Source organism: Narcine bancroftii, chromosome 10, assembly GCF_036971445.1.
Source record: "Narcine bancroftii isolate sNarBan1 chromosome 10, sNarBan1.hap1, whole genome shotgun sequence".
NCBI lineage: Eukaryota > Metazoa > Chordata > Chondrichthyes > Torpediniformes > Narcinidae > Narcine > Narcine bancroftii.
Genome location: NC_091478.1, coordinates 74263234 through 74289528, shown reverse-complemented (window position 1 = coordinate 74289528; position 26295 = coordinate 74263234). Strand labels below are relative to the sequence as shown.

The 26295-nt window shown below is 45.7% G+C and overlaps 1 protein-coding gene and 1 long non-coding RNA gene across 3 annotated transcripts in view; one reads left to right on the top strand and one right to left on the bottom strand.

Annotated features, from left to right (window-relative positions):
* pla2g15 (phospholipase A2, group XV) overlaps nucleotides 1-22410 on the bottom strand; it is a 32853-nt gene extending 10443 nt beyond the window's left edge. Inside the window, exons 1-3 of one of the 2 annotated variants that reach the window (XM_069901355.1) lie at nucleotides 22026-22410; nucleotides 14081-14237; nucleotides 8835-8953 (exon numbers count right to left, since the gene is read on the bottom strand). In XM_069901355.1, coding sequence (XP_069757456.1) covers nucleotides 8835-8953; nucleotides 14081-14237; nucleotides 22026-22155 — 406 coding nt within the window. In that variant the 5' untranslated portion in view covers nucleotides 22156-22410. The remainder of the gene's footprint in view (nucleotides 1-8834; nucleotides 8954-14080; nucleotides 14238-22025) is intronic. The other variant, XM_069901354.1, reaches the window with a different exon arrangement.
* Nucleotides 21307-24706, top strand: LOC138744751 (uncharacterized). Its single transcript, XR_011345750.1, has 2 exons — nucleotides 21307-21408; nucleotides 24363-24706. It is a non-coding gene; the product is annotated as an uncharacterized lncRNA (long non-coding RNA).
* The last annotated feature ends 1589 nt before the right edge of the window (nucleotides 24707-26295 follow it).

Genomic DNA, 26295 nt, shown 5'->3' with positions numbered 1-26295 from the left:
ACAACAGCCTCTTTGGTCCTGGTGACAACGAACTTTTAATATCCAAAGTTTATTGTTTCAGCTGTGCCTATGGTCTAGTTTTTGAGAACTGCTGCATTTTCAAATTCATTTTATGTAGCTTTGTCTTGCCTAGAAATAGTATTATCTTGTGTTATCGAATGCTGTTTTGTGCAGTCTCATGTTTAGAGTGTCATTTTCTGTTTCTTATACCTGTTAATCTTGCCGTTAATTCTGACTTGGACATTCAAACTCTGCTCTCAAAACATGGTTTTTGGAAGAACGTTGTCTCATTTTTTAAACTGTGGTTTTAAAATGACAAATAAAGGCAAACTTGAACTTGGAATGTGATGGAAAACTGGATCCAATGATCATAATTCTGTTAGTTTGAAGGTAGTTATAGAAAAGGATAGATCTGGGCCGAGGGTGGAGATTCTAAATTGGAGAAAGGCCAATTTTGATGATATCAGAAAGGATCTGGTAAGTATGGATGGGTTGCTTTCTGGTTAATATGTGTTTGTTAAGTGGGGGGCCTTTAAATTTTGAGAGCAGAGTTTGAATGTCCAAGTCAGAATTAATGGCAAGATTAACAGGTATAAGAAACCTTACCTTTCCAGAACTATTGAGGCTGTGGTTAAGATGAAGAATCTGCACAACAGGGTATCAGCAGCGAAGAACAATGTACTTGAGGAACACAAGGAGGAAACCAGGAGGCCTGAAGAAGTGATGAGGTTGCTCTGGCAGACAAGGTGAAAGGACATCCAAGGCTTTTATAGAGATATCAAAAGCAAAAGGATAGCATGTGGCAAAATGAGTTCTTTTCAAAATCAGAGTGGTCATCTATGTGTGTAGCCAAGAGTGATGGGGGAGATCTCAACATGGGGTTTTTAACAACTATTTACTCAGGAGTTGGACACAGAGTCTATAGAAGTGAGGCAAAAGAACAAGGCCATGGACCCTATAAAGATTACAGTGACCTCCAACAGCATTTCAATGGTTCTCTCATATTATGTCCTGTTTAAGTTTTAAAAAAAATTAGATATCATGTATTTGATTCATCAGTGAAATTTGAAGATACATGACAACCTTTTATATCTTATTTTCATTAGATGTAAATGTTTTTAATGTGATTAGATGCACTTACTCTTCCAGATGAGATATAGTCTTACCTTTGTTCTTTGATTCACGGTAAGCTACAAAATATATACAACTCTCAGGATAAGCCACTCCAATGTTTTTTTATATATATATACATATATATATATATATATACACACACACACATATATATATACATATACACACACATATATATATATATATATATACACACACATATATATATATAGAGAGTAGTTTAGACAGATTGATTTATATATAATCTATCTATATGGATATATCTATCTATATGGATATATCTTTATATCTATATACGTGTGTGTGTGTGTGTGTGTGTGTGTGTGTGTGTGTGTGTGTGTGTGTGTGTGTGTGTGTGTGTGTGTGTGTGTGTGTGTGTGTGTGTGTGTTCTTTGGCTTGGCTTCGCGGACGAAGATTTATGGAGGGGGTAAAAGTCCACGTCAGCTGCAGGCTCGTTTGTGGCTGACAAGTCCGATGCGGGACAGGCAGACACGGTTGCAGCGGTTGCAGGTGAAAATTGGTGGGTTGGGGTTGGGTGTTGGGTTTTTCCTCCTTTGCCTTTTGTCAGTGAGGTGGGCTCTGCGGTCTACTTCAAAGGAGGTTGCTGCCCGCCAAACTGTGAGGCGCCAAGATGCACGGTTTGAGGCGTTATCAGCCCACTGGCGGTGGTCAATGTGGCAGGCACCAAGAGATTTCTTTAGGCAGTCCTTGTACCTTTTCTTTGGTGCACCTCTGTCACGGTGGCCAGTGGAGAGCTCGCCATATAACACGATCTTGGGAAGACGATGGTCCTCCATTCTGGAGACGTGACCCATCCAGCACAGCTGGATCTTCAGCAGCGTGGATTCGATGCTGTCGGCCTCTGCCATCTCGAGTACTTTGATGTTGGAGATGAAGTCGCTCCAATGAATGTTGAGGATGGAGTGGAGACAACGCTGGTGGAAGCGTTCTAGGAGCCGTAGGTGATGCCGGTAAAGGATCCATGATTCGGAGCCGAACAGGAGTGTGGGTATGACAACGGCTCTGTATACGGTAATCTTTGTGTGGTTTTTCAGATGGTTGTTTTTCCAGACTCTCTTGTGTAGTCTTCCAAAGACGCTATTTGCCTTGGCGAGTCTGTTGTCTATCTCGTTGTAGATCCTTGCATCCGATGAAATGGTGCAGCCGAGATAGGTAAACTGTTGACCGATTTGAGTTTTGTGTGCCCGATGGAGATGTGGGGGGGGGGGGGGGGGCTGGTAGTCATGGTGGGGAGCTGGCTGTAAAATGTAAAAAGCGAGGGGGAGGCGGTGGCCCCGGCCTGGGTAGAGTGAGGCAGGCGGAGGCCCTGGTCCGAGCAGAAGCGAGGGGAGGCGGTGGCCCCGGCCTCGGCAGAGAGAAGCAGGCGGTGGCCCCGGTGTGGGCAGAAGCGAGGGGGAGGCGGTGGCCCCGGCCTCGGCAGATTGAAGCAGGCAGTGGCCCCAGTTCGGGCAGAAAGAAGGTGGCGGCTTCCCCGGTCCGGGTAAAAGCGAGGGGGAGCGGTGGCCCCGGCCTCGGCAGAGCGAAGCAGGCGGAGACCCCGGTCTGGGCAGAAGCAAGGGGGAGGCGGTGACCCCGGCCTCGGCAGAGTGAAGCAGGCGGAGGCCCCAGTCCAGGCATGTCCACAGGTGATTTGCGACCAGCTATGGTTCAACCTAGGAGGGGTGGCAGGCCCCTCCAGCCCAGGTAAGAAATCTGCATAGGAGAAGGCCACTCCGATATAAAACCTTCGACCCAAGGACCTCGCTGCCAAGTCCCAGCTTGCTTGGCCATGGCACACGAATCATGGATGTAAAGGGTGGGGCCAGTACTGCGCACGCTGCATTCCACCTAAAAGCTCCTTTGCGCAGGCCCGAGGACAGGTCCACGTCCTCCCCCCTCCATGGCCTTATGTACTGACCACCCACAGATTGGAGGAACAACACCTTATTTTCTTGCTGGGCACCTTCCAATCAGATGGCATGAACATCACTGCTTTGCATTAAACCTGCTTTCCTTTTCTTCCCCCTCCCCCTTTCCTTTCAATTATTTCACCCACATAGTCCTACCATCCCACCCACCCCCTCATTGCTGCTGTCCCCTCCCTCCTTTCTCCATCTATCATCGCCTGCCTTGCCACCCCTCCCTCCCTACCCTTTTGTTCAGATGGTTGCCAGCATTTTCTCATACTTTGATGAGGGACTCAAGCCCAAAATTTCAGTTATGTATCTGTGCCTTTGCTACATAAAGGACACTGTTTGACCTGTTGAGCCTCTCCAGCATCTTGTATTTTTATGAGAAGGAGGTGCTTGCTGTCTTGAGGCAAATAAGGGTGCATAAATTCCCAGGGCCTGTCAAAATATTCTCTCAGATCTTGAAGGAGTCTGTAAGGAGTTTCTTACACAAATTGCAGGGGCCCTTGCAGAAGTAGTCAACACCTTAGTCAGCAGGTGAGGTGCCAAAGGATTGGAGGAAAGCAAATATTGCTCCATTGTTTAAGAAAAGATGCAAGAATAATCGAGGAAATTATAGGCCGGTGAGCCTGACACCAGTTGTGGGTAAATTATTTGAAGGTATTTCAATGAGATAGACAACAGACTCGCCAAGGCAAATAGCGCCTTTGGAAGACTACACAAAAGAGTCTGGAAAAACAACCAACTGAAAAACCTCACAAAGATAAGCGTATACAGAGCCGTTGTCATACCCACACTCCTGTTCGGCTCCGAATCATGGGTCCTCTACCGGCACCACCTACGGCTCCTAGAACGCTTCCACCAGCGTTGTCTCCGCTCCATCCTCAACATCCATTGGAGCGCTCACACCCCTAACGTCGAGGTACTCGAGAGGGCAGAGGTCGACAGCATCGAGTCCACGCTGCTGAAGATCCAGCTGCGCTGGATGGGTCACGTCTCCAGAATGGAGGACCATCGCCTTCCCAAGATCGTATTATATGGCGAGCTCTCCACTGGCCACCGTGACAGAGGTGCACCAAAGAAAAGGTACAAGGACTGCCTAAAGAAATCTCTTGGTGCCTGCCACATTGACCACCACCAGTGGGCTGATAACGCCTCAAACCGTGCATCTTGGCGCCTCACAGTTTGGCGGGCAGCAGCCTCCTTTGAAGAAGACCGCAGAGCCCACCTCACTGACAAAAGGCAAAGGAGGAAAAACCCAACACCCAACCCCAACCAACCAATTTTCCCTTGCAACCGCTGCAATCGTGTCTGCCTGTCCCGCATCGGACTGGTCAGCCACAAACGAGCCTGCAGCTGACGTGGACTTTTTACCCCCTCCATAAATCTTCGTCCACGAAGCCAAGCCAAAGAAGCAAAGAAGATTTTAAGAGACCAGATATACAAGGACTTGGATAGGCATGGACGGATTAAGGATCGTCAACATGGCATTGTGCATGATAGGTCAGGCCCAACCAATCTTATAGTTTTTTTTAAAAAGGAGGCTACCAGGAAAAATTGATGAAGGAAAGGCAGTGGATGTTTACAAAGCCTTTGACAAGCCTTTTGGAGGTTAAGTTGCTTGGTTAGGAGGATGAAGTAGTAAATTGGAGTTTGAGGGAAAAACCAGAGAGTGGTGGCAGATGATTGCCTACGTAACTTGACCCGTGACTCGTGGTGTGCCTCAGGGATTAGTGCTGGGTCCATTATTCTTTAATCAAAGATCTGGATCATATGGCAAATTGGATCAGCAAATTTACAGATGACATAATGATCAAAAGTGTTGTGGACAAGGAGGAAGGCATTCAATGCTTAGAAAAAAGGGCTGTAAAATGGAGATTTAATGCAGACAAATGTAAGAAGTTGCACTTTTGGAGGATAAACAAGGGTAGGACTTGCATAGTGGGGCACCATGGAGTGTGGTTGAACAGAAGGGACTGGGAATATAGACACTGTATACAGTTTCTTGAAAGTGGCATCACAGATAGGGTTGTAAAGGGAACTTCAGGCACATTGGCCTTCATAATATCGAGTAGAAAAGTTGGGATGTTATGTTGAAGTTGTTCAAGACATTGGTGAAGTCAAATTTGGAGTATTGTATGCAGTTTTGGTCACCTAACTACAGGAAAGATCGATTGAAATTGTGCAGATAAAATTTAAAAGATGTTGCCAGGACTTGAGGAGCTGAGTTTATAGGGAAAGGTTAACTCTTTATTCTGAGTGTCAGAGAATGAGGCGAGATTAATGATGTGAGATTAATGAGGTATACAAAATTATGAAGGGTATACATAGGCTTAATGCAAGAAGGCTTTTTCCACCGAGAACTGGGTTAAGGGTAACAGGTTTAAGTGGAACATTAAGGGGAACTTCATTCCTCAGAGGGCGGTGAGAATGTGGAAAGAGCTGCCAACAGAAGTGGTTCTTTTCATTTAAGAGAAATTTGGATAGGTACATGGATGGGAAGGGTATGGAGGGGTGCAGGTCAGTGGAACTAGGCAGAATAATAATTTGGCACAGACTAAATGGGCCAAAGAGCCTGTGTCTGTGCTGGAGTGTTTAATGATCCAGCCTTCAAATGTCTCCATTTTGACTCATTCAACTGGAATGAAAGTCCATAATGCTTTCTGACTAGATTTATCCCCAGGCTCTGCTGCCTTCCTGACGTTAATTTGAAGGCTTACTCGAGCTAAGGGATACAGCTACCTTCTGCAGGCATACTTCCGAGGAAATTATTTCACTGGGACAGCAACTGCTTTGGGTAAACATGAAGTTTCCCAAATCAATTCCTTCTGCATTAATCCAACAATTAGAATGGTTTCATTTTATACCAGCTTTACAAGGTGGCATTGGGTGGTAAAATGACCAATTTCCTTGCAGGAGGAAACACAATCTGCTACCAAAGCACAGAATGGGAGATTGCAACAAACCAAATGTAGGGATGGGGGTACTTTCTACACAGATCAAAATCCTCCCAGAGATCTGCTTGGGCTCATTAAGAACAACTGCCAGGAATGTAATGTACATGAAACTAGGTTGCTTGTTCCCATTAATCCAGTTGCTGCAAGTGAAATCAGCAGGTTTGTCTTGGGCTGCCACAAAGTGAAGATTTTTTGCTTAATAAAGGTCTGGGAAGCTGGGGACCCTGCCCACCTGTCTCGTCTTGTTTTCTGCAGTTCCTCAACCCTTTTTCCCATTCCTCCATCTCTGCATTCACAGCTACTCCCGTTGCCCGATCAATGCTCAGCTTTTCTCTCCTGTCCACCCATGGCCTCGAGGGTGATGGCCTCTGCTCCCATGGCCCTTCTTCCCGGGCTCTAACCTGCGCTCCCCCCTCCACCTTTTAATTCAGGCACTTGCCTGCGTTTTGTTCATGCCTTGACAAAGGGCTCAAGCCTGAACCATTAGATTGGCCGAGTTCTTCAAACACCTTTGTATATTAATTCATACACGTTCAAGATATGCATTTACATCATGGAGCATGGGACACAAGTTTCTGAGAAAAACTGAATTAAGACATTTTGAATCTCATTTAGGAGATGAATCTGAATGAGGTATAAGTGCACAAGGTGCAGAAAACACCATTCTAATTCTATCTTTGGGGGCAATCGATACCAGAGCCATCCTATATAATCATACAGTAATAACACACAACTGTTGGTGTGTGTCTATTTCCTTACTCCAAAGTATATTTTCCATCACCATTCTAGGTTCCTCTCTGACCCGCTTCTCTTTAAACCTCACACCATCAGCCATGATCACACTGAGTGGTGATAACAGGACCTAGTCTTGCCTTCCTTTCTTATTCTCCCACCAGCATGCCCTTTTTTCTCCACTCTTGCCTTTTTTCTGCTTTTCGTAACCTGGTTCCAAACTGATCAGTCTTACAGTTTGCCCAACTTTATGTTGATGGCAGGTTTATCTCAGATAGTTGCAAGTTACAAACCCACGAACACTTCATGGTGCTTCACGACAGTACTAACCAAATGGGACATTGTTGAGGTCTTTCAATTTCAGTGACAGGATCTGCTACAGCTCATAGCTGCATTCCTCATTGAGCCAGGGTTGCTCCATGTAAAGGATAGTGCTAACAATAGCACCATAACCAGAAACTACTCCAAACCACAAAGACTCCTCTACAATACTGAACTGCCAGTTTTATTTCTTAAACAGTGTGAATGTTTATCCTTTATATTTATTATCTCTTTCTATTCTTAAATAAATTAATGTATACTTTTGTAGCTGATGCATCTTGTGTACCTGCAGAAAGCAAGAATTTTAGTGTGTCTGTTCGTTGTACTTGTGTATCTGACTACAAACCAATCATCCACATTTTTAGCAGCTACTTGTACAAGGGCAACGGCTTGGCCAGAGAGTCCACTGGCCAAGATGGTGACTGGTCCATCCATTTTCGTTCTTACTTAAATAACACTTTGTCAGCCGGCAGCTATGAACCAAGCACGTCGAGCTGCATCTGGATCAGACAGCAGGGTGGGTTTTGTGATCACCTGGTGGATGGACAATGGCCAAACCCAGGGCAAGTAATTTTTCCACGTGCTCTGATGCAACACCTGGGTACCAGCCAAGGCCAATGGATTATTAGTCCAGTAACAACTGCCCTTGTTCCTATTTTCAAATTGGATCTTGATCCAAGCTCTTGCCTGTTCCTGTGTAGGTAAAGGATCGTACAACCCTATTCAAGGACGAGCATGAATATTCACTGGGAAATTCAGCCAATATTTATTCCCTCAACAAATAGATAATTGGGCCATTTAATTTGCTGCTGTTTGGAGACCCACAATCTGGATTCATTTGATTTAATTTCCTCCATTACATGGGCTTGAACAAAGAAGTATTTCCCTGGCTCTGCACCTCATTGGGTTACTAGGAGGGGAAACATTTCTAAAAGGAGGTCTTTTTGTCCACTCCCTCAGTCTCTGCACTGACCCTCCACTCGTTGTCTTTGTCCAAAATGGAATAGAATGCCACAGTAATTTCTGCAACAACACGGAGTGATTTTTAGGAGTATCACTCAACCTTCTGATGCAGCAGCCACAGAACAGAATGTGGAAACAACAATTGAAAATTTTAATTTATAGACCTTTTTCCAAAGGAAAGCCTTGCATCAAGGGTTTTAGTTGCTTCGTGACATTGCTTATTCATACTTAACACACATACTCATGCCCGTGGCAAATTTCTGCATGCGAGAAAAGCGACTGTGCAAGGGAACTGAAACAATGTTCCACTGGGCAACAGTTCAAATTATAGTTTAATTTTCCAGAGATTTCTTGATCATTACCAACATTTCGACAGCAAACCACAACTCCATCAGGATGCTTTAAGGCAAGATAAAAATAAATCTTTGCGCAGGTCTGTTTTCCATCTACCCATGCAAATCAAGTAGGGTGGCATGGTTGGCGTAGCAGTTAGCGCAATGCATTTACAGCGCCAGCTATCGGGACCCGACCTGGGTTTCAATCCTGCAACGTCTGTACGTTGTCGCCATGTCTGTGGGTTTTCTCCGGGGGCTCCTGTTTACTCCCACCCTTCAAAAACATACCGGGGTGTAGGTTAATGGGGTATAAATTGGGTGGCATGGTCACGTAGGGCTAAATTGGCCTGTTACAGTGCTGCATGTCTAATTTAAGTTTTAAAAACAATTCATATAATGCCAACTATGCAATTTAGAACCTCTTTCCAAAACATTCATGGGTGATGCAGCAGTCCCTCAATCCACATTGAAATGAACTCACCCACAGTCCTTTTGCTGGGATCCAGGAATTCCAGTGGGTAGGTTTTCCCAAATCCAGGAACTTTCACATAAACACCAGGTGGAGTTTCTGACCTTTTGGTTGTTGTGTTGAAAACCAGCCTACAAATAAAAACATAGACCACTAAAATAATTCATTTTCTTTTTGCCTCCTCATTTCAATTAAAAGCCCTTGTCCTTCCTCCCCAACATTTCCATTGGACTGTCAAAGCAGAGTTGAACTGATCCAAAGCACAGAGGGAAAACCTGTCATTCCCTGGCGCTGTGGCTGATGGCGAGCACATTTGCTCACTTACTTTTGAAGGCAAATTCTCTTGCTAATGGAAGCCATTAATGGTCAGTCACTCACTCCCACTTAAAAGTCACCTTTGAGACAGCATTGTAGTGAGGTAGAATAAATAATGTTTTATCTGTTAAGAGTTTATGAAAAATACCTTTGTAAAACAGCAGGAATGTGCATCATTCAAGTCAACATGCATGTTATTTAGACATTTTGGAGCTAATACATCAGTCAAAAACAGATAAACTAACATTACTGGTATACTAATATTTCTGAAAGAACTGATAGAGAATTTTAATTAATTCATTTGAATTTAGAAGATTACTTTCCTGAAAATGAATCTGTACAGTAACTAGCGTCAATGACCACAGGACTTCGTAAAATGATTTTAAATGGTCTCAGAGCCTACTTCTACACAGATAAAGGACATTTAAGATTTTAATATGTTAATTTGATGGCTCGCTTTCAAATAATTTCCACAGCCTCCATTTTCTCCATGAAGTTTCACCAGAGAGCACTCAGAGTGGGACAGTATACAATTTTATACCTCCTCACATGAGCAGCTTATCAAAAACTTCTGTACACAAGAGTGGTGGAAAAACTCAGCAGGTGATGCAGTAGAAAGTAAAGGACAATGTTTCGGGCTTGTGGCTCCTCTTTTAGATGCTGCATGAACTGCTGGGTTTCCCCAGCATGTTTGTGTATTCCATTCAAGCCCAGCATCTGCAGTCTTCCTTGATTCATTTCAAACCCTCTAAATCTACTCATGTAAGCAGTGTATTTAAAGCCTCGATATTGAGCTTTGCTTGACAAGAAATTTTTAAATACACATTGGAAATCAAAGTTTAATTGCAGCAAACGTAGGAAGTAAATGAAGAGACGACTCATCACCCAGCTTGTATCCAAATTTTAACCAGTGTTTTTTTTTTGTGACTGGGCCCGTCAACATCTGGTTAACGGTGGGAGGTTTGTATGATTGCGTAGCAGTTAGTGTGACGCTATTACAGAACCAGTGACCTGGATTTGAATCCGGCGCTGTCTGTCAGGGGTTTGTACGTTCTCCCCATATCTGCATGGGTTTTCCCTGGGGACTCCAGTTTCCTCCCACCCTCCAAAAATGTATGGGCATTGTAGGTTAATTTGGGCAGTACAGGTTTAAATGCCATGAATCTGCTTCTGCTGCGCTGGAAATATTTTTTTTAATTTATAAATTGTAATAGCCAGAATGTTATTGAATCTGGTGCGACATTCTTGATGGCAGACACTGCACACTTGCTGCAACCAGGCACTCTTATGATTGTGGAGTTGCAAAAGGAACTGGATACTGTTCATTCTCAGCAAACATTCCCACCTTTACAGGCTACAATGGAACACAAGCTTTCTCCTGAATAGGTTTGATTTAGCTGGACCAACAACTGAACCAAATCAAGTCTCACTTCTTGGGAATCACTATCTCGGAGATTCTTTCCTGGACCCAACACACCAATGGCATCATGAATAAAGCACGTCAGTGCCTCTGCTTCCTGAGGAGTTTGCTGAGGTTTGATATGGCACCAGATGCCCTGGCAAATATCTACAGAGGTGTGGTGGAAAGTGTGCTGACCTGCTGCATCTCTGTCTGGTATGGGAGCACCAATACTCCTGAGCGTAAAGTCCTCCAAATGGTCGTGGACACAACCCAGAACATCACAGGCAAAACCCTTCTCAGTATTGAGTACATCTATAGAGAACTCTGCTGTCAGAGAGCAGCAGCAATCATCAAAGACCTTCACCACCCAGCACACGCTCTATTCTTGCAGCTGCCGACAGGAAAGAGGTATAGATGCCACAAGACTCGCACCACCAGGTTCAGGAACAGCTGGTACTCCTCCATCATCAGATTCCTCAATGACAAACTCAATCAGGGATTACTTGCACACTTTATTGATTTTCTTTTTGTTCTCTCTGTATTGCACAGTTTGTTTACGTTCATTATCTGTTTGCATTCTTTGTTTGTTTACATGTTTAAGTTGTGTACAGTTTATTTTTTTGTACCACCAATTAGTGGTAATTCTGCCATGCCCACAGGAAAAATGAATCTCAGGGTTGTATGTGATGTCATGTATGCACTCTGACAATAAATCTGAATCACTCACCCAGAGTAACAGAGGAAAACCTGCCTGCCCAACATGATCTCCATGGAGTTAACACCCAGCACAATTTCAAAACCCAACCCAAGGCCTTTCCTCACCTTGTGACACTTCAGAAATGTCTTATGTCAATATTCAATCTATCTTTTCAGTAGCCTTTGAATTCAGTATCTCTCAATGCTTTGTATGTTTATAGCCTGGGATAAGGCCTAAAAAAAACTTAGTGTTTATTAGTGAAGCACAAGACCAGCCCCATGACAAACAGGAATTTTATCAACACGAGTCAATAAACAGCCTGCTTAATATCATTACCGTCACATCAACAAAAAAAAAGCATGATCAGTTCATTTATCTCATCTTTTGTAGTATTAACCCAATCATGTGTTTGGTGTTATGGAGCAGAAACTCTCAAAGAATAGCAATGAGAGGCAGCTGCCGCTCTGCAAGCCTCACTGAACATAACTCCATCGTAAATAATGCAGAAGAAAAATATTATTTTATGCCAGGGAGACATTAAAGGTCTAAATGCTTTTCACACTCAAATTTTCCCCCTGCTGTTGTATGGCTGTTACTTTGGTTCCCATGGAGATGGCAACTAACATCTGCCAAAGAACTCCATTTCCTAAAATATATATGCTTTGCTTTTGTAAAGGAAAAAACGGCTTTATTCCAGTTAGAGCACCAATCAGTGATTAGCAGACCACCACTGAATGTTTACACTTTCACAAACTGAAATATTTTATAAATCTATTTATACTGAACACTATTCATACTCGAAGAATTATGCTCAAGGTGCGTTCACAGAGTGACTAGATATACAATTCAGCTGAAGATTTCCAGATAGTAGCCTTTGGTGTGGAATCTATTTGTCAGTACATACATGACATCACTTACAACCCTGGGATTCTTTTTTCTGTGGCTGAGGCAGAATTACCACTTATTGGTAGTGCAAAAAAAAAGCTGTACACAACATATACATGAAAATAAATAAAGAACTATAAACAGAAAACAAATGTAAACAAATTGACCATTCAATACAGAGAGAACTTACAAAAAAAAAATCAGTGAAGTGCACAAGAGTCCTTAAATGAGTCCTTGATTGAATTTGTTGTGAGGAGTCTGATGGTGGAGGGGTAGCAACTCTTCCTGAACCTGGGGGTGCTCGTCTTGTGTCACCAAGACCTCTTTTCTGATGGTAGTGTTGACTGATGTGGATTTCTGAATGCTGCTGCTCTCCAATGACAGTGTTCCCTGTAGATGTTCTCGATGGTGGGGAGGGTTTTGCCTGTGATACCTTAGGCTGTGTCCACTAGCTTTTGGAGGGTTTTATACTCTGGGGGGTGGGGGGCTGTGGGGAGGAGTACAAGACCAATAGCAGCACGTCTGCTCTAATGTTACAAGATAAACAGGAAAGTCTGCTGCTATTGTAGTGAAATACACAAAAGTGCTGGAGACTCAGCAGGTCACCCAGCGTCTATAGGAAGCAAAAGAATATAACCAATGTTTCGAGCCTGAGCCCTTCATCAAGATTTAAGCAGAAAGCAGGCAGGCATGTGAATAAAACAGTGGGAGGAACAGGAAACGCGCAGGGGGCAAGAGCACAGAGGCTTTGGAAGAGTGATAAAGAAGGTAAAGATTACGGAGCAGTGGGTTGCAATGAGGTTTATATCAGGGATACTTCAGCAGCTTTGTCCTGAAATGCAGTGAAGATAACACACTCTGCCTTGTGCCTACTTCCATCTCAGTTGTGTGCGACACAATTATCGAGGCAAAGTGTGATTGTTGAAAAAGGTGGAGATTCACCTCTTTAAAAAAAGTGGTGGGGACTTGTTAAATGTGGAACGTGTAATTTATATTTAGACATACAGTATGGTGGGGACTTGTTAAATGTGGAACGTGTAATTTATATTTAGACATACAGCATGGTAACAGGCCCTTCCGCCCCTTGCCTCACAATTACACTCAATTGACCTACACCTCTGGTACGTTTTTCAGTGACGGGAGGAAACCCATGCAGAAACGGGGAGAATGTACAAACTCCCTACAGACAACACTGGATTCAAACCTGAGTCGCTGGCATTATAACTTCACTGCACTAACTGTGCCGCTCCTTAATTTGAGGGAACGCAGAAATTGTAGAGCTTACAATTTTAATGCCAAGCCATAAACCAAAATGATTTGGCTTACTTGAAGGGACACCTCAGCCACAGAAGATGACATTGGTCACATGCTTAACCTATGGAAAACCAGATCAGCTACCCAGTCTGGGTCTTTCCACCCAGGATGAAGTAGTGTCAGGCCATCGTCACAAATCTGGCAGCGATCAACTCATTTTGCATCTATCCTTGGTAACATTTTACAGGAGCACGATTGAGAGAGTGTCGCGATCAGCTACATCACTGCATGGTACGGTAGCTGCAAATGCAGAGGATCAATAAAAGTCAAGAAGATCATTGGGGTCAGCCTTACTTCTCGAAGAGATTCACTAGGAGCGTTGCTTAAAAAATTCTTAATTTTATCGAGGATGTCTACCAACTATCACACTATCTTTGACCTACTACCATCAGGAAGGAAGTACAGGAGTATCAAAATGAGGACTGTCAGACTGGGAATTAGATTTTTTCCAGCAGTCTGTGAGATTGAGGAACAGTATCCTGTAATCTTTGGTCTCATAAATAAAACAAGTAAATTATTCAAAAATATTTCTACATTTATTTCACACTGTATTTTTGTGTACATTTGCAATTTTTGTGTGTGTGGAGAAACATCTAGATGTATATGTGCAGTCAGATGATAATAAACTTGAATTTTCCCCCTTACCTCATGTTGTCAATCCAACAGTCAATGGCGACGGGCAGAAGCAGCTCAAGGTTCAGCCAGAGGGTGAAGTAATCATCTGTTTTCTTGGTACACAAGTAGTGCACCACAGCAGGCTTATCCAGCTTAGCCTCCAGCTGGTTTCCCAGGTCACCTGGAACTACCCAAATTCCAAAATACAGTCACAATCAGGAATCAAGTTGATGGGGTATCATTAGCTCATTCACTCTGCCCATCAGCACAGACGGCGACAGGTGTACGACTCACAACTAATGTCCCACGTCTTAGAGGCTAATGAGCTCATCCCTGCTTTCTCCAATCACACTGGTCTATCTTTGGACCAAGGACATGCTCAACTTGGTCTGCTAATCAGAGCACCACACTGTTTAACCTCAGGGTGCAAGAGCGAAACAAGGAGAAGCTGGAAGGTCTCAGTAGGTCAGGCACCATCCATGGAGAGAAATAGAGTCAACATTTAGGGTCGGGACATTCCTTTGTGATTAGGGGAGAGAGCAAGCATAACTGGGAAGGGCCAGGGTTATAAAATACTGGGAAAATGAAGGTGGGAGAGAGACCAGGGAGATTGAGTGAAAAGCCAGTAGTGGAATGGGGACCAGGGCACAGTTGGGGATTGGTGAATACAAATTTTACAATGTCTGACTTATCATGGCTTCTTCATGCAAACTTAGCATCTCACTACAGGGAGAGTAAATGCAATGAGCTTCAGAAAACACACTTCTGTACATAAGGAAAAGAGGAGGTCAGTAAAGAGGCTCTTGTAGGAATGAGTTCAGAAGCTCAGTGAATGAGCCCTTACCACTGAGTTTCTCCAGCTCCTTTTGCAGTCTGCAAATTACTCAGTCTGATGCTGGTGGACGTAGAGCAGTTTTAAAATTATGGTTGAGATACAATTCTGCCAAGATTGGTGATGAGTAATTTATCTGATGGGTGAATGAACCAGTCAATCTGAGCTTTCAACAAGGAATTCTGGAGGCATGTAGGAGATGGTGTTCAGGTCTGTAGCACTGATGGCCTTTCCCTACTAGGAGCTAGCACATATTTGATGGTCCAAAATCTACTCCTGTGGCTCCATGACCAAGATGTTTTTGCAGCAGTTACTGATGGAGCCGCTATTTTAACAGCATCAGTTTTCATCCAAACAAAAACAGAATATTTCTTACTTTTAATGTACATTTTCCATACATGGGTTTAATGCATTAAATTGATAGTTTTCTCAAACAATCCTGCTCTTCATTTCACAATGCAAGGCTATTCTGAATAACCCAGGAAGTAAAAACCAAAAATCAAATGCTAAGAATGGTTGATTGCAATAACTGGGCAATTTCTCTGATCTAAAGTTTAGGCAAGGTGCTAAACGATTGAAGCTGTGAAAAATTTTTAATTTTCATTGTATGTATGTGTTAAACAAAGCAAAACTCTGGGTAATTTAAGTGCCTTTTGGGACTTCTGGTTATAATTGAAAGAAGTATTGAAGTCTTCCATTGAAGGCTTTGCTAGGGACATTCCACACAAGACACCTGGCCTTACTGAGACAACTTAAGAATCATTTTTACAATGCACAAGTTTCACAAGAGATGGAAGTTGCTTCATGGCCATGTTTGTCCATCCTGGGTGATGACAAGTTTGTACTGAATACAGAAAGGGTATTTCAACTCCTTCTGAACCTTTTCCTCATTCATTCTAAATAGATAAATCTGTACCTTTCTGTTTCCATGAAAAATATCAATTGCAGATAAACTGAGTTGCTGGGCATTTAACATATGGAGGTTCAGATGGAGCATGGTGCTGGATTCTCTAACATTGAAATGGGAAGACTGTGCACTTAAATTCCAAGCTACATTCCCAGGCTTGTAGCTAACTTGCAGAAAAATTTTCCTTTTGCAGACTCCTGTTGGAAACTTCAACCCCTTTCACACTTGCCAGTTGTCCCAGGAATCAAACACCAATCAGCCTTTAAAGTGGCAAGTGTGAAAGCAAAATCTGCTCAACGCCAGCGCCAGATGACAATCTCAAGCGGGGATTGCCAGCCTCGACAATCCCTGGCTTTAGTCAAGAGACAAAACAGAAGCTATAGCTGCCAAATCCACACAGCAATTCCTCACAGAACTCCAACTATTTTCCAACAAGATCCTGACCAACCAACATTGTTAGTGAAAGTTTCTTCTGCAAAGGTCCCTTGCCATGCTTCCTACACTAGAAGAACCAAACACTGGCTGGAGACTTCCGGATATCTTGAAAGTGTAAGACAGTGCTAATATAAGTAGCAACTCCAATCTCCAAAATAGTGGATGGCTTCCATTACCTTCTTGAATAGACAAGAGTATGAAGCATGAAATAGGACCTAAGATGGGATATTAAAGTATTATCTTCAGCAGTATATCGTCGTTTTCTCCCGCAATTAGAGTACACCAACCTTGGATCAGATATATCCCTTCCAAGAGCGTTAACAATATTCAATGAGATTAGCAATTAAAGGTATGTGGCGGCTCACCACAAGGCAGGCGAACAGGTTGTAAGCCACGTGGCGGGGGAGCTGGCCAAAATGGTGCCGTCGGGGGTTTCCCTTCCTTCCAACTCGGGGCTCAGAAAACGGCACTTGGAGACCACGTGACACCCGGGTGACGTCAGCGCCCTCCAGCACGGTTCTCAGCCAGGTCTGGGCTGGGAGTATAAGTGCAGCCCAGCAGCCTGCAATAAACTAGTCTAGTCTGCTCACCGAGCTCAACCCGTCTGGTGGTGTGTGTTATTGCAGGAGCAGTGTAGCCACCGCTACAATTGGTGACCCCGACTAGTCTTTGGAACCCATCATGAGCGAGCCTGGGATCAGCGCGATAGCCGTAAAACTGCTAAATTCTGGGTTCAGGAGCCGGAGACCTGGTTCGGGCACGTGGGAGCCCAGATTTCGTCCGACACGACCAAATTCTACCATGTGGTCGCTGCCCTGGACCAGGCCACCGCCAGACGCGTGCTGCACCTTGTTCAGCACCCACCCGCTGAGGACAAGTACGAGACCATCAAGTGAGTGCTTACCGGGTCCCTCAGACTATCCAAACACCTGCGTGCCATTCAGGTGCTGCACCTTGACACCCTGGGGGACAGGTCCTCGATGGACGAGATGCTCGTGCTCATGGGTGAGCACACCAACTGCCCTCTCTTCAAGCGCATATTCCTCGAACATATGGCTGGGGACTTCTGCCCACTGCTGGTTCAGGAGAGCTTCACTGACCCGAGGAAAGTCACCCAGAAGGCCCAAGAGCTATGGCTCACACGATTCTCGGAAGGCTCAGTGGTCCAACAAGTCACGAGGCACGGGCACGACCACGCCAAGCCCGCCCCTAGCACTGGGGTAGAACATCCGGCCCCTGCAGGGGCCCCCAAGAGCACAACTAAGGCCTCTGCTTCTACCACCAGCGCTGGGGAGCCAAGGCCCGGAAGTGTCGTCAGCCCTGCTCATTCCAGGGAAACGACCAAGCTGGCCCCTGTTAATGGCTATGGTGGCTGGCCAAGGACATAGCCTTCTCTACCTGCAGGTCAGCGGCCGGCGGTTCTCGTTGACAATGGAGCCCAGATCAGCGTCATCCCGGCCACAGCCATTGAATCCAGGAACTGACCGTGTGGACCTCCCCTCTGTGCGGCCAACGCAATGGTGATCTGGATGTATGGAGACAAGACATTCCACTTCCAGATCGGCCAACGGAATTTCGCGTGGAGGTTCACCATCTCGTCCCTCCCGACTGCCATCCTGGGAGTGGACTTCCTCCTTGCACACGGGCTTCTGGTGGACATTCGAGGCAGGGGCCTGGTGGATGCCCATACCTTCCAGGCCGTTCATGGCATTTATAAATTGTACGTGATAGTGCTACCAACTTTCCCACCCTGTTTAAAAATTGTCCACTATTGCTATACTACTATTTATTGCTCGCACTTTCCCACGGTCCCTTATAAAGGTTTATATAAATCGGCACAACAACAACAGGAGCTGAAGGGCTCATACTGTGCTGTACATAAAACTTAATTATGTTATAATTAGGCATGATTAATTTTGTTCAAATATAAAATCATAATATATTGATCAAGATTTAAGGCAGGTTCAACATCACTCGCTACACCATGACACCGCCAGTAGAAGGTAGAACAGTCCTAACCCCAGGGATGGCTCCTTGCAAGTGTGAAAGCATTCAGTGTCCCAGTAAGGAGTAGTCAAGTGTGAAAGCCAAACCCCCATTTCTATCATGGGACCCTGAACAGCCAATTTAGTGGAGCGCAAGTGTGAAAGGGGCTATGGGCATAAATTGCCTTGTAAAAGGGGGTTAACCAGGCAATTTACTAGGGTAGAAGATCCAGGAATAGGGCAATCTGAAAACACCTAGTAGTTACACTTGACACACACTGGAGTCCTGAACTGTTGATGCAGCTCCTAAGCTCTACTGTAACAGCTGCATGCAGAAGAACAAATCAAGGGAAGTTTTGGACTTTGCTGTGTAGTGGCTATGACAACAGCATAAAAAGAGAATGAACAAGGGCATTTTTTCCCACCAAATTAATGGAGCTAAAAATTCAACTAAAATATGCCTCAAGTAATGCGACCCAAATTCTCTATCCACAATATTAAGGGAAATTGTAACAGGATTCTTTCCCATTTTTCAGTCTGGCAGCAAGGTCATTGGGACTAGTGGAATAATGGTCAGCACTGACTAGAAGGGCCAATTGGCCCATTTTCTGTGCTGTAACATTCTATGGTTCTATTTCAGCACATATCCCTGATTTACATCATTTGAATCTCTACTTATGATAAATAGGGTGGGTGATTATAGTCATCCCTTTCCTCCACATCCAATATCCAAACTGACATTTGATTCAATACCCAATGAACAATTTACACATGGTTCTATCACCGGCTGAAATTCGGTTAGTTCGAATCAATATTTTGAATTTATAGCTGCATCCTCTGCTCTGCAAAAACTGAGTTGTCGATTCACACTTTTCAAGTGCCCATTATTCACCAAAAACCAGTACAGTTGGTGAGCGATTAGTGCAATGCCTTTACAGCACCAGCGATCGGTATCAGACTGGGGTTTGAATCCAGCTTGTACCTTCTTCCCATGTCTGTGTGCATTTCCCCTAGGGGCTCCGGTTTCCTCCCACCATTTAAAAAAAAACACACAGGGGTGCAGGTTAATGGGGTGTAAATTGGCCAGCACGGATTCATGGGCAGAAATGACTTGCAACAATGCTGTATATCTAAATTAAAAATTAAATTAAAAACAAAAACTTGTCTGGGGTTCAAGTTTGCAGAGCTCTGAACAAAAGCTCGAGGCTGGTGCACCCGAGTGACACTGAGAGAATACTGTCTTGTTAATCTTAATAAACCAAGCCACCAATTCCTCCTAAGTGGTGGATATAGGTCTATTTTTAACATTCTTGCATAATGCCACAAGCACAGGCCATTTTAAGTAAAAAAAAAACAACTTTCATGTAACCAACCACAGTCACTTGGTTACAATACGAAGATATTGGAAAGGTCCGCCCAATAGTCCCTCTCCTCTTTTTTGCCAGAACATTGCCAGCTTCTGACACAAATCCTTCCTCCAAGCATCCATTGTGGGGACCTCATCACTCCCTCTCATCTATACTTTATCTCACTATTGTACTCGGTGAGAAAATTGGCTTTGCCCAACTTCCATTTATGCTCCCTACTTCCCAATTAGGATTTAAGATCCATGATAGACACAGTCATTATCCAGCTTGAAATTGTTAACAATCTAATAGAACTTTGCAATTATACCCAGCAAGGGTACAAATTCACTGCAAAAAAAATCTGTCGCGACCTACACAGTGGGAGAAATTAGGGCAATGCTAATAGAGGCTACCCTGAAATGCGCACAGTGGTAAGCCATTAAGACCATCTTTATTTTCCAATTCACAAAGCTCAGGTTTTTTTTAGAAAGGAGAAAATTAGATTTGTTTCCTAGTGCACCTTTGATGCAAGAGCCTTAAAGCAAGATCACAAGGTCATGGGGCAGGAACAAGCCATCCTACCCTTCAAGCCTGTTCCCCCATTCATGAACATTCTGGCTGTTCTTCTGCCTTCTCTGTAACATTTGATTTCCATAATCTCCAGAAACATCATTTTGGGCATAATGACCGTGTATCCACTGGCCTTCGGCGTAGACAAGTCAACAGATTCCAAACCCTCCAAGTGAAGATATTTCTCTTCACCTTATTCCTGAACATCTTACCTCTATCCTCATACTGTGGTCTCTAGTCCTAGATTTTTTTAGTTAGCAGGATCATTTTGATAAGATCTCCTCTCATCCTTCTAACCTCGAGAGTACCATCACTCAACAAACCAGTCCAGTGAACCTGAGCCCCCTCCTTCGGTGGCATGCTTATTTTCTGATTGATGATAGCACTGGAGAAATATTTAATCCCCAACACTAATGTCCCTTTGATCACTGAAAAATTCAAGGCAGTATTAACTATGCCAAGGGTTGCAGAAGCAGGGGCACAGTAAAGCAGCAAGGCAGGCCAACCTAGTTAACAATAAATCAACAAGAATAGAAGAGCCTTCTCCACTGCTTCCTGGTATTTATAAATATGGCAAACCCACAGAAGTCAATGACTCACACTGTGATATCTTCTTATGCGAAAGAATTTAACCCTCTCCTCATGACAATTCAGTGAAAAATACTAGGCTGACTTGAAATTTGGTGCACTGGAATAATAAAACACATTAATATTATCTCCTTTTCCAAATGTAACAGCCACATTAAAACTAGGCACGGTTTGAATTTGTGTGTTTTTTCATCGTAATTGCAGTACACCAAATTTTTGAACAGCTAAATGAAGCATTTTGCAACTACACTTGCAAAGAAAGAAAACATTCCAGTCAATCTGTAATCAAGTCCCACATGTACAGTCGCAGCTTTGACCAGTTGCCATGCCCTCCCTCTGTGGCCCTAAGAGAAGGAATTTGCTGAAACACTGGGAGTAAGGTGCCACAGACCCTTTAATATTAACCCAGAACAGCAAGCAACATCTGACTGGAGAGATGAACGATCAGCCGAGGTGACATTGCCTCAATTCTGCTCCTATAAAGCACTCTCCCCATGACAAACACGGGCTCGTCGCAAAACACCTCGGCATCCAGGCGTCAGAAGCCGCGCGCGGCCTGGGATCGGGAAGGGACGGGCCTCGGTCACGTCACGTGACTCAGCCCCGGAGCGAGCGAGCGAGCGGGGCGGGGGGATGGGATTCAGACCAGGCCGGAAAACCCGGAGGTTCAAAAACGCACGAGATCCCGGCCGAAGGTGCGGGCGATTCCCCCTGCGCCGGGGGGGGTGGGGGGGAGAAGGGAGGGACCGGGGAGACCGGGATCCGCAGGGGGGGGAGAGACCGGGGACCGGGGGGGGAGAGACCGGGGACCGGGGGGGGGGACCGGGGGGGGGGGGAGACCGGGGACCGGGGACGGGGGGGGGGGGAGACCGGGGACCGGGGGGGACCGGGGACCGGGGGGGGGGGGAGACCGGGGACCGGGGGGGACCGGGGACCGGGGGGGGGGGGAGACCGGGGACCGGGGGGGACGGGGAGACCGGGGGGGGGGGAGACCGGGGACCGGGGGGGGGGGGGGAGACCGGGGACCGGGGGGGGGGACACCGGGGGGAGGGAGACCGGGGACCGGGGACCGGGGGGGAGGGAGACCGGGGACCGGGGGGGAGGGAGACCGGGGACCGGGGGGGGGAGAGGGGGGAACCGGGGACCGGGGGGGGGAGAGGAGAGACCGGGGACCGGGGGGGGGAGAGACCGGGGACCGAGGGGGGGGAGGAGACCGGGGACCGGGGGGGGGCTCGGGGACTGAGGACCCCCCCCGGTCCACAACGACGTTAAACGCGAGCGCAGCCCAGCGGGAGAGGCGACGACCACTCACCCAGCACCACGGGCGGTCTGCTCGCATTCACGCTGCGCCGCGGAGATGCCGAGCCGCTGTCGGCGAGCGGGGAGGCGGCGATGCCGGCGGCCGCCAGGACACACGCGTACAGGCCGAGCTGGGCGATCATGGCCCGGCTCGCGGGCGGGCGGCTGCGACGCGACCGAGGCTGGAACGAAGGCCGAGCTCCGCGGTGGGACACACGGCCGGCGGCCCTTCCATCACCAGCGGCACGTCGGTCTGCGCCCCCGGCCCCCGCACCAATCACGGCGGGAGCGCTGGGACTGCCCCCCTGGGTGGTGCCGCCCCCTGAGCAGCTGACGGGACCGGGGCTGCTGAGCAAATCAACAGGCAAGAAAAACCAAAACAACCCCCCACTAAAACTTCAAGGTCTGCAGCAGACAGCGTGATTTAATTAAAAACCCAATGTTGGAGTCCTTTATATTACAGGGCCGGTGCCAGACTATTTTGCACCCTTGGCAAAGCCAACTATTTTGCACCCCCACCCCAAACCAAAAACAATTGCCAACTTCCATTTTCAAAAACAGATGTCTGGTTTAAAAAAAAGTCCCTGCTCTCCTTGTAATGGGTTTCTGTTGCTCCAGATGCAATCAAGTGCAGCACCCAGAACTAGTGCAGTTCACCCGAGAGAACCCTTTGAAGGCAGTGTCTTGGGGTCTCAAACTTTTACACACTCCAGTATACAAGTTGGAATTAAAAGATTACATCATTATGCTACTCATAATACTTATGCTACCCCACCCCCCCTATCAAGGTTGAATAATATATAATTTCAGAACGCTGAGTTACAATAACTCCACATTCAGCAAATCCCTTATCTAACATTCCCTGCATTCCAAAGCCATCGGCTGGTACCTCTCAAAGATTGTATCACACTCATTAAGGGTCCCGGCCCTTAATCTTTCAAGCATCAGGTTTCAATTTTGTGTTTTAATTCACTTTAATACTTGTAAATTATTTTAATATTCACGTCCTAACTCCCCTGAATATTTTCTACTTCACTCATTTAACCACCTTCCTGAGTGTAGAATTTGCTTCACTCTGCCTTTGGAGTGACCCAAATCTCAACCCACCAAATACTGTTTTTTCTGAAGAACCACTTTTCTCTTCTTTGTCCACTCTTATCGTCTCCTGTTCCTCCCCTGGAACTGGCCGGTGCAGCCCTGGACCCTGGGCCTGGCCAGTGTATCCCTCGCCCTCCGCACGTCCCCCTAGTTTTAACCAGAACTGGTGGACCCTGTAGTTCAGGCACTGCACACTGATGCTCGGACACATGTGCAGGACACGGCAAGGAGTTCAGCGCATTCCCTCCACCCCCCCCCCTTTTCCAGGGGTGATACTCAGCCCTCCCACCCGGGCTGACCTGCTGAGGACAGGAGGACATCATGGTTCACCACTGGAGGACTGAGGTTCCCTCTCTGAGCCTGCACACAGCAACAAAGTTCAGCCCCATGGCCAGCAGCAACATTGCCTGTGTCTGTCTTCCCCATCTGGGCTGCTGCTTCTCCTCCACAGGTCAGGCTGCTCCCCGTGCTGACGAAGACGACCTCATCCTGCACTCTGACCTGCTGAGTGCTTACCCTAAAGCTGACAAAGGGGATTCCCCTTGAATAAGACATGAATGGGAGGCTGCGGCTGTTCAACCCATCATGTCCATGCTTGTCAAGAAATTCCCTTGCCTTATCACACCTCCTCCCCGCCCCCTCCGTTCTTATGCCCCGCTGGTCACAATTTTTGGTAAACATAACTGTGGTGGTGTAAGGTATTGCACCACTGCCCCTTCCTTCCCTCTGACCCCTCCCAGAAATTCCCTAATAAAGGTCCCAACCCAAGACCTTGACCCCAGATTACTTTCTGCTCGGATCCAGGCCAGATGCTCCAGAGAGCCCCAGCCAACGACTAAGCTAATAAAAGCCTTTTGACTCCAATCTTCTGCCTCATGGAGTCACTTGATTGCCCATCAATATCCAAGTAAACATTTCTCCTCTAATCCATCGACTAAATGTCTCCCTCTCTGCTGACGAACAATTACAAGGGTTGATGGTACGCCCGGGCTTATTTCAACAGGCCTGCATCACTGGGTTACCCTCCATTCACTTTAATGCAATGGGATTTGGTTTACAAGTTATTGCACTTTGGATAACATCTGGATATTCTCAACATATTGATACAAACTGCATGTTAAGATATGCTTTTTAAAAAATGTTTAAACTTGCTATTTGGAAAGCTTAACAAGATAGATTCGGTGAAATCCGAGGCTTCACATGTCGTTCAGATGAATCAGCTTTTTAACCTCCTCTCCATCCTTGCTTCCAGCAATTGGTATTCTTGCCAAGAAAGGCGCAGCAAACTACAGGGGCTCAACAGTTGCTCAAATGCAAGCAGCGGGTCTGCACCGGCTTCGACACGTCAGCAAAGGCCTTTGTTGAAGTAGCCTTCATTTCTTATATACCCTTTATAAAAACGTTTCTGAGTCAGCTGGTGTAGTGAATCTATGCTGAGCTGACAGTCTCCCACTATGCCTAGCCCCACTTTACTGACATTGGACATGTATTATCTCTACCACTTAAGACACTCCCCGTGGGTATAACTGTGTATACACCTATTGTCTTTCATTACTGTACCATTAGTTTCTGCTAATAAAAGCCATGATTATTGCCTGACTATGCTACCTTCGTCTACTTCATTAACTGGCACTTCAGCAAGGATGCCTACAATTAATTGTTTTTGACTTTGGGTTTCTGGATGTTCACCATTCCAGTCCAGCATTTTTTTTTTTGTTTGGCCCCTTGCTGAATGGTTGCCTATATGCTTTCTGAAGCAGCCTGTGCCTGACTTGCTCGGGGCTTGTTCGCGGCTCTGGAGCTGCTCAAATCCATTGTGCATTTGCAAGCTGGCACTCGCGCATGATCACACGAATAAAGATGGCCAAGCCCAGCCAGTGGACACCAGAACGCTGACCAATAAAGTTCACTTGTACACATTTGGCTCCTACATACTGATCGTCTGGCCATCCTGACTGCGCTCTTCTGAAGTCTGTGCCCAAGGTAGCTGTCTAATTTGCCTAATGGTCACCCTGGCCCTGATTATAGAACAAAGATAAAGATTCAATTTATTTTCACGTAATAAAGACAGTGCAACTAGTACGTTTTGCTGTCACCTCGTTGAAGGGCTCAAGCCCAAAACATTGGCCATGCACCCACCTATCTGTAAAATCCACTGTTTAACCTGCTGAGTTTCCCCAGCATTGTGTTTACGTTTGCATAGCAGAAATGTTGGAAGTGCACCTGCATAGTCACATGCTGCAAAAATGAACACGCAGCTGGTTAGTGAGTTCTGTAGAAAGAGAAACAAGAGTTAATATTTCTGGCCGGAGAGCCTTATCGTCAGCATTAGAAAGGAAACGCACTTCAAACATTAAAATGCTGGAAGAATTCAGCAGGTCTCTCAGGATCCAGAGAGGGTAAATAGATAAACCAATGCTCCGTTTTACCTTGACAAAGGGCTCAGGCCCAAAACATTGGATATATATAATTCTATGGACACTGAGAAACCAGTGAGCTCCTCCAGCATTTTTGTGTTTTCACTACAATCGCAATGTCTGCAGACTTTCTTGTTTCACTGTAAACATGGTAATGTGATGGTAAACTGTGGATGCCGGGGCCTAGGGCAGGAACCATGAAAGTGCTGGAGAAGCTCAAAGGTCACGCAGCATCCATGGAGAGGAAAAGGTTGAAGGCGTCAGTTTTTCGAATTGCATGATATGTCCCATGGGTGGTTAGTGAAAACTGTAGATGTTGGAAATCTGAAACAAAATCAGAAAACATTGGAAACACTCAGCAGGTCAGCCAGCATCATTAAATACAGATTGAACATTTCTGTACGTAGACTCTTTTTGAATGCTACATGTTATTGCTGCCTACTTTGCATTTCATTTTTTGGGAGTATTTTGTTAGAGTGCTGCCTATCTGTCTGAATTTTATCTGATACACAAGCGATTGCTGAGATAGTATGCCACTGGTGTCATTACCTGGCTGGGAAAAGATTTACTCTGCTGACGGACCAACGGGTCGTCGCTTTCAAAACATGAAAGCAGGGTAAAATCAAGAATGATAAAATCCTGAGGTGGAGAATCGAACTCAACAATCTCTCAGATGCTCTATCCCGGGGGACTTGCGCCAGCATGCAACTCAACTGCCTCCAGACCATGCGTGCTCTCATCTCCGGGACCCATCCTGCAGAGGTGCAA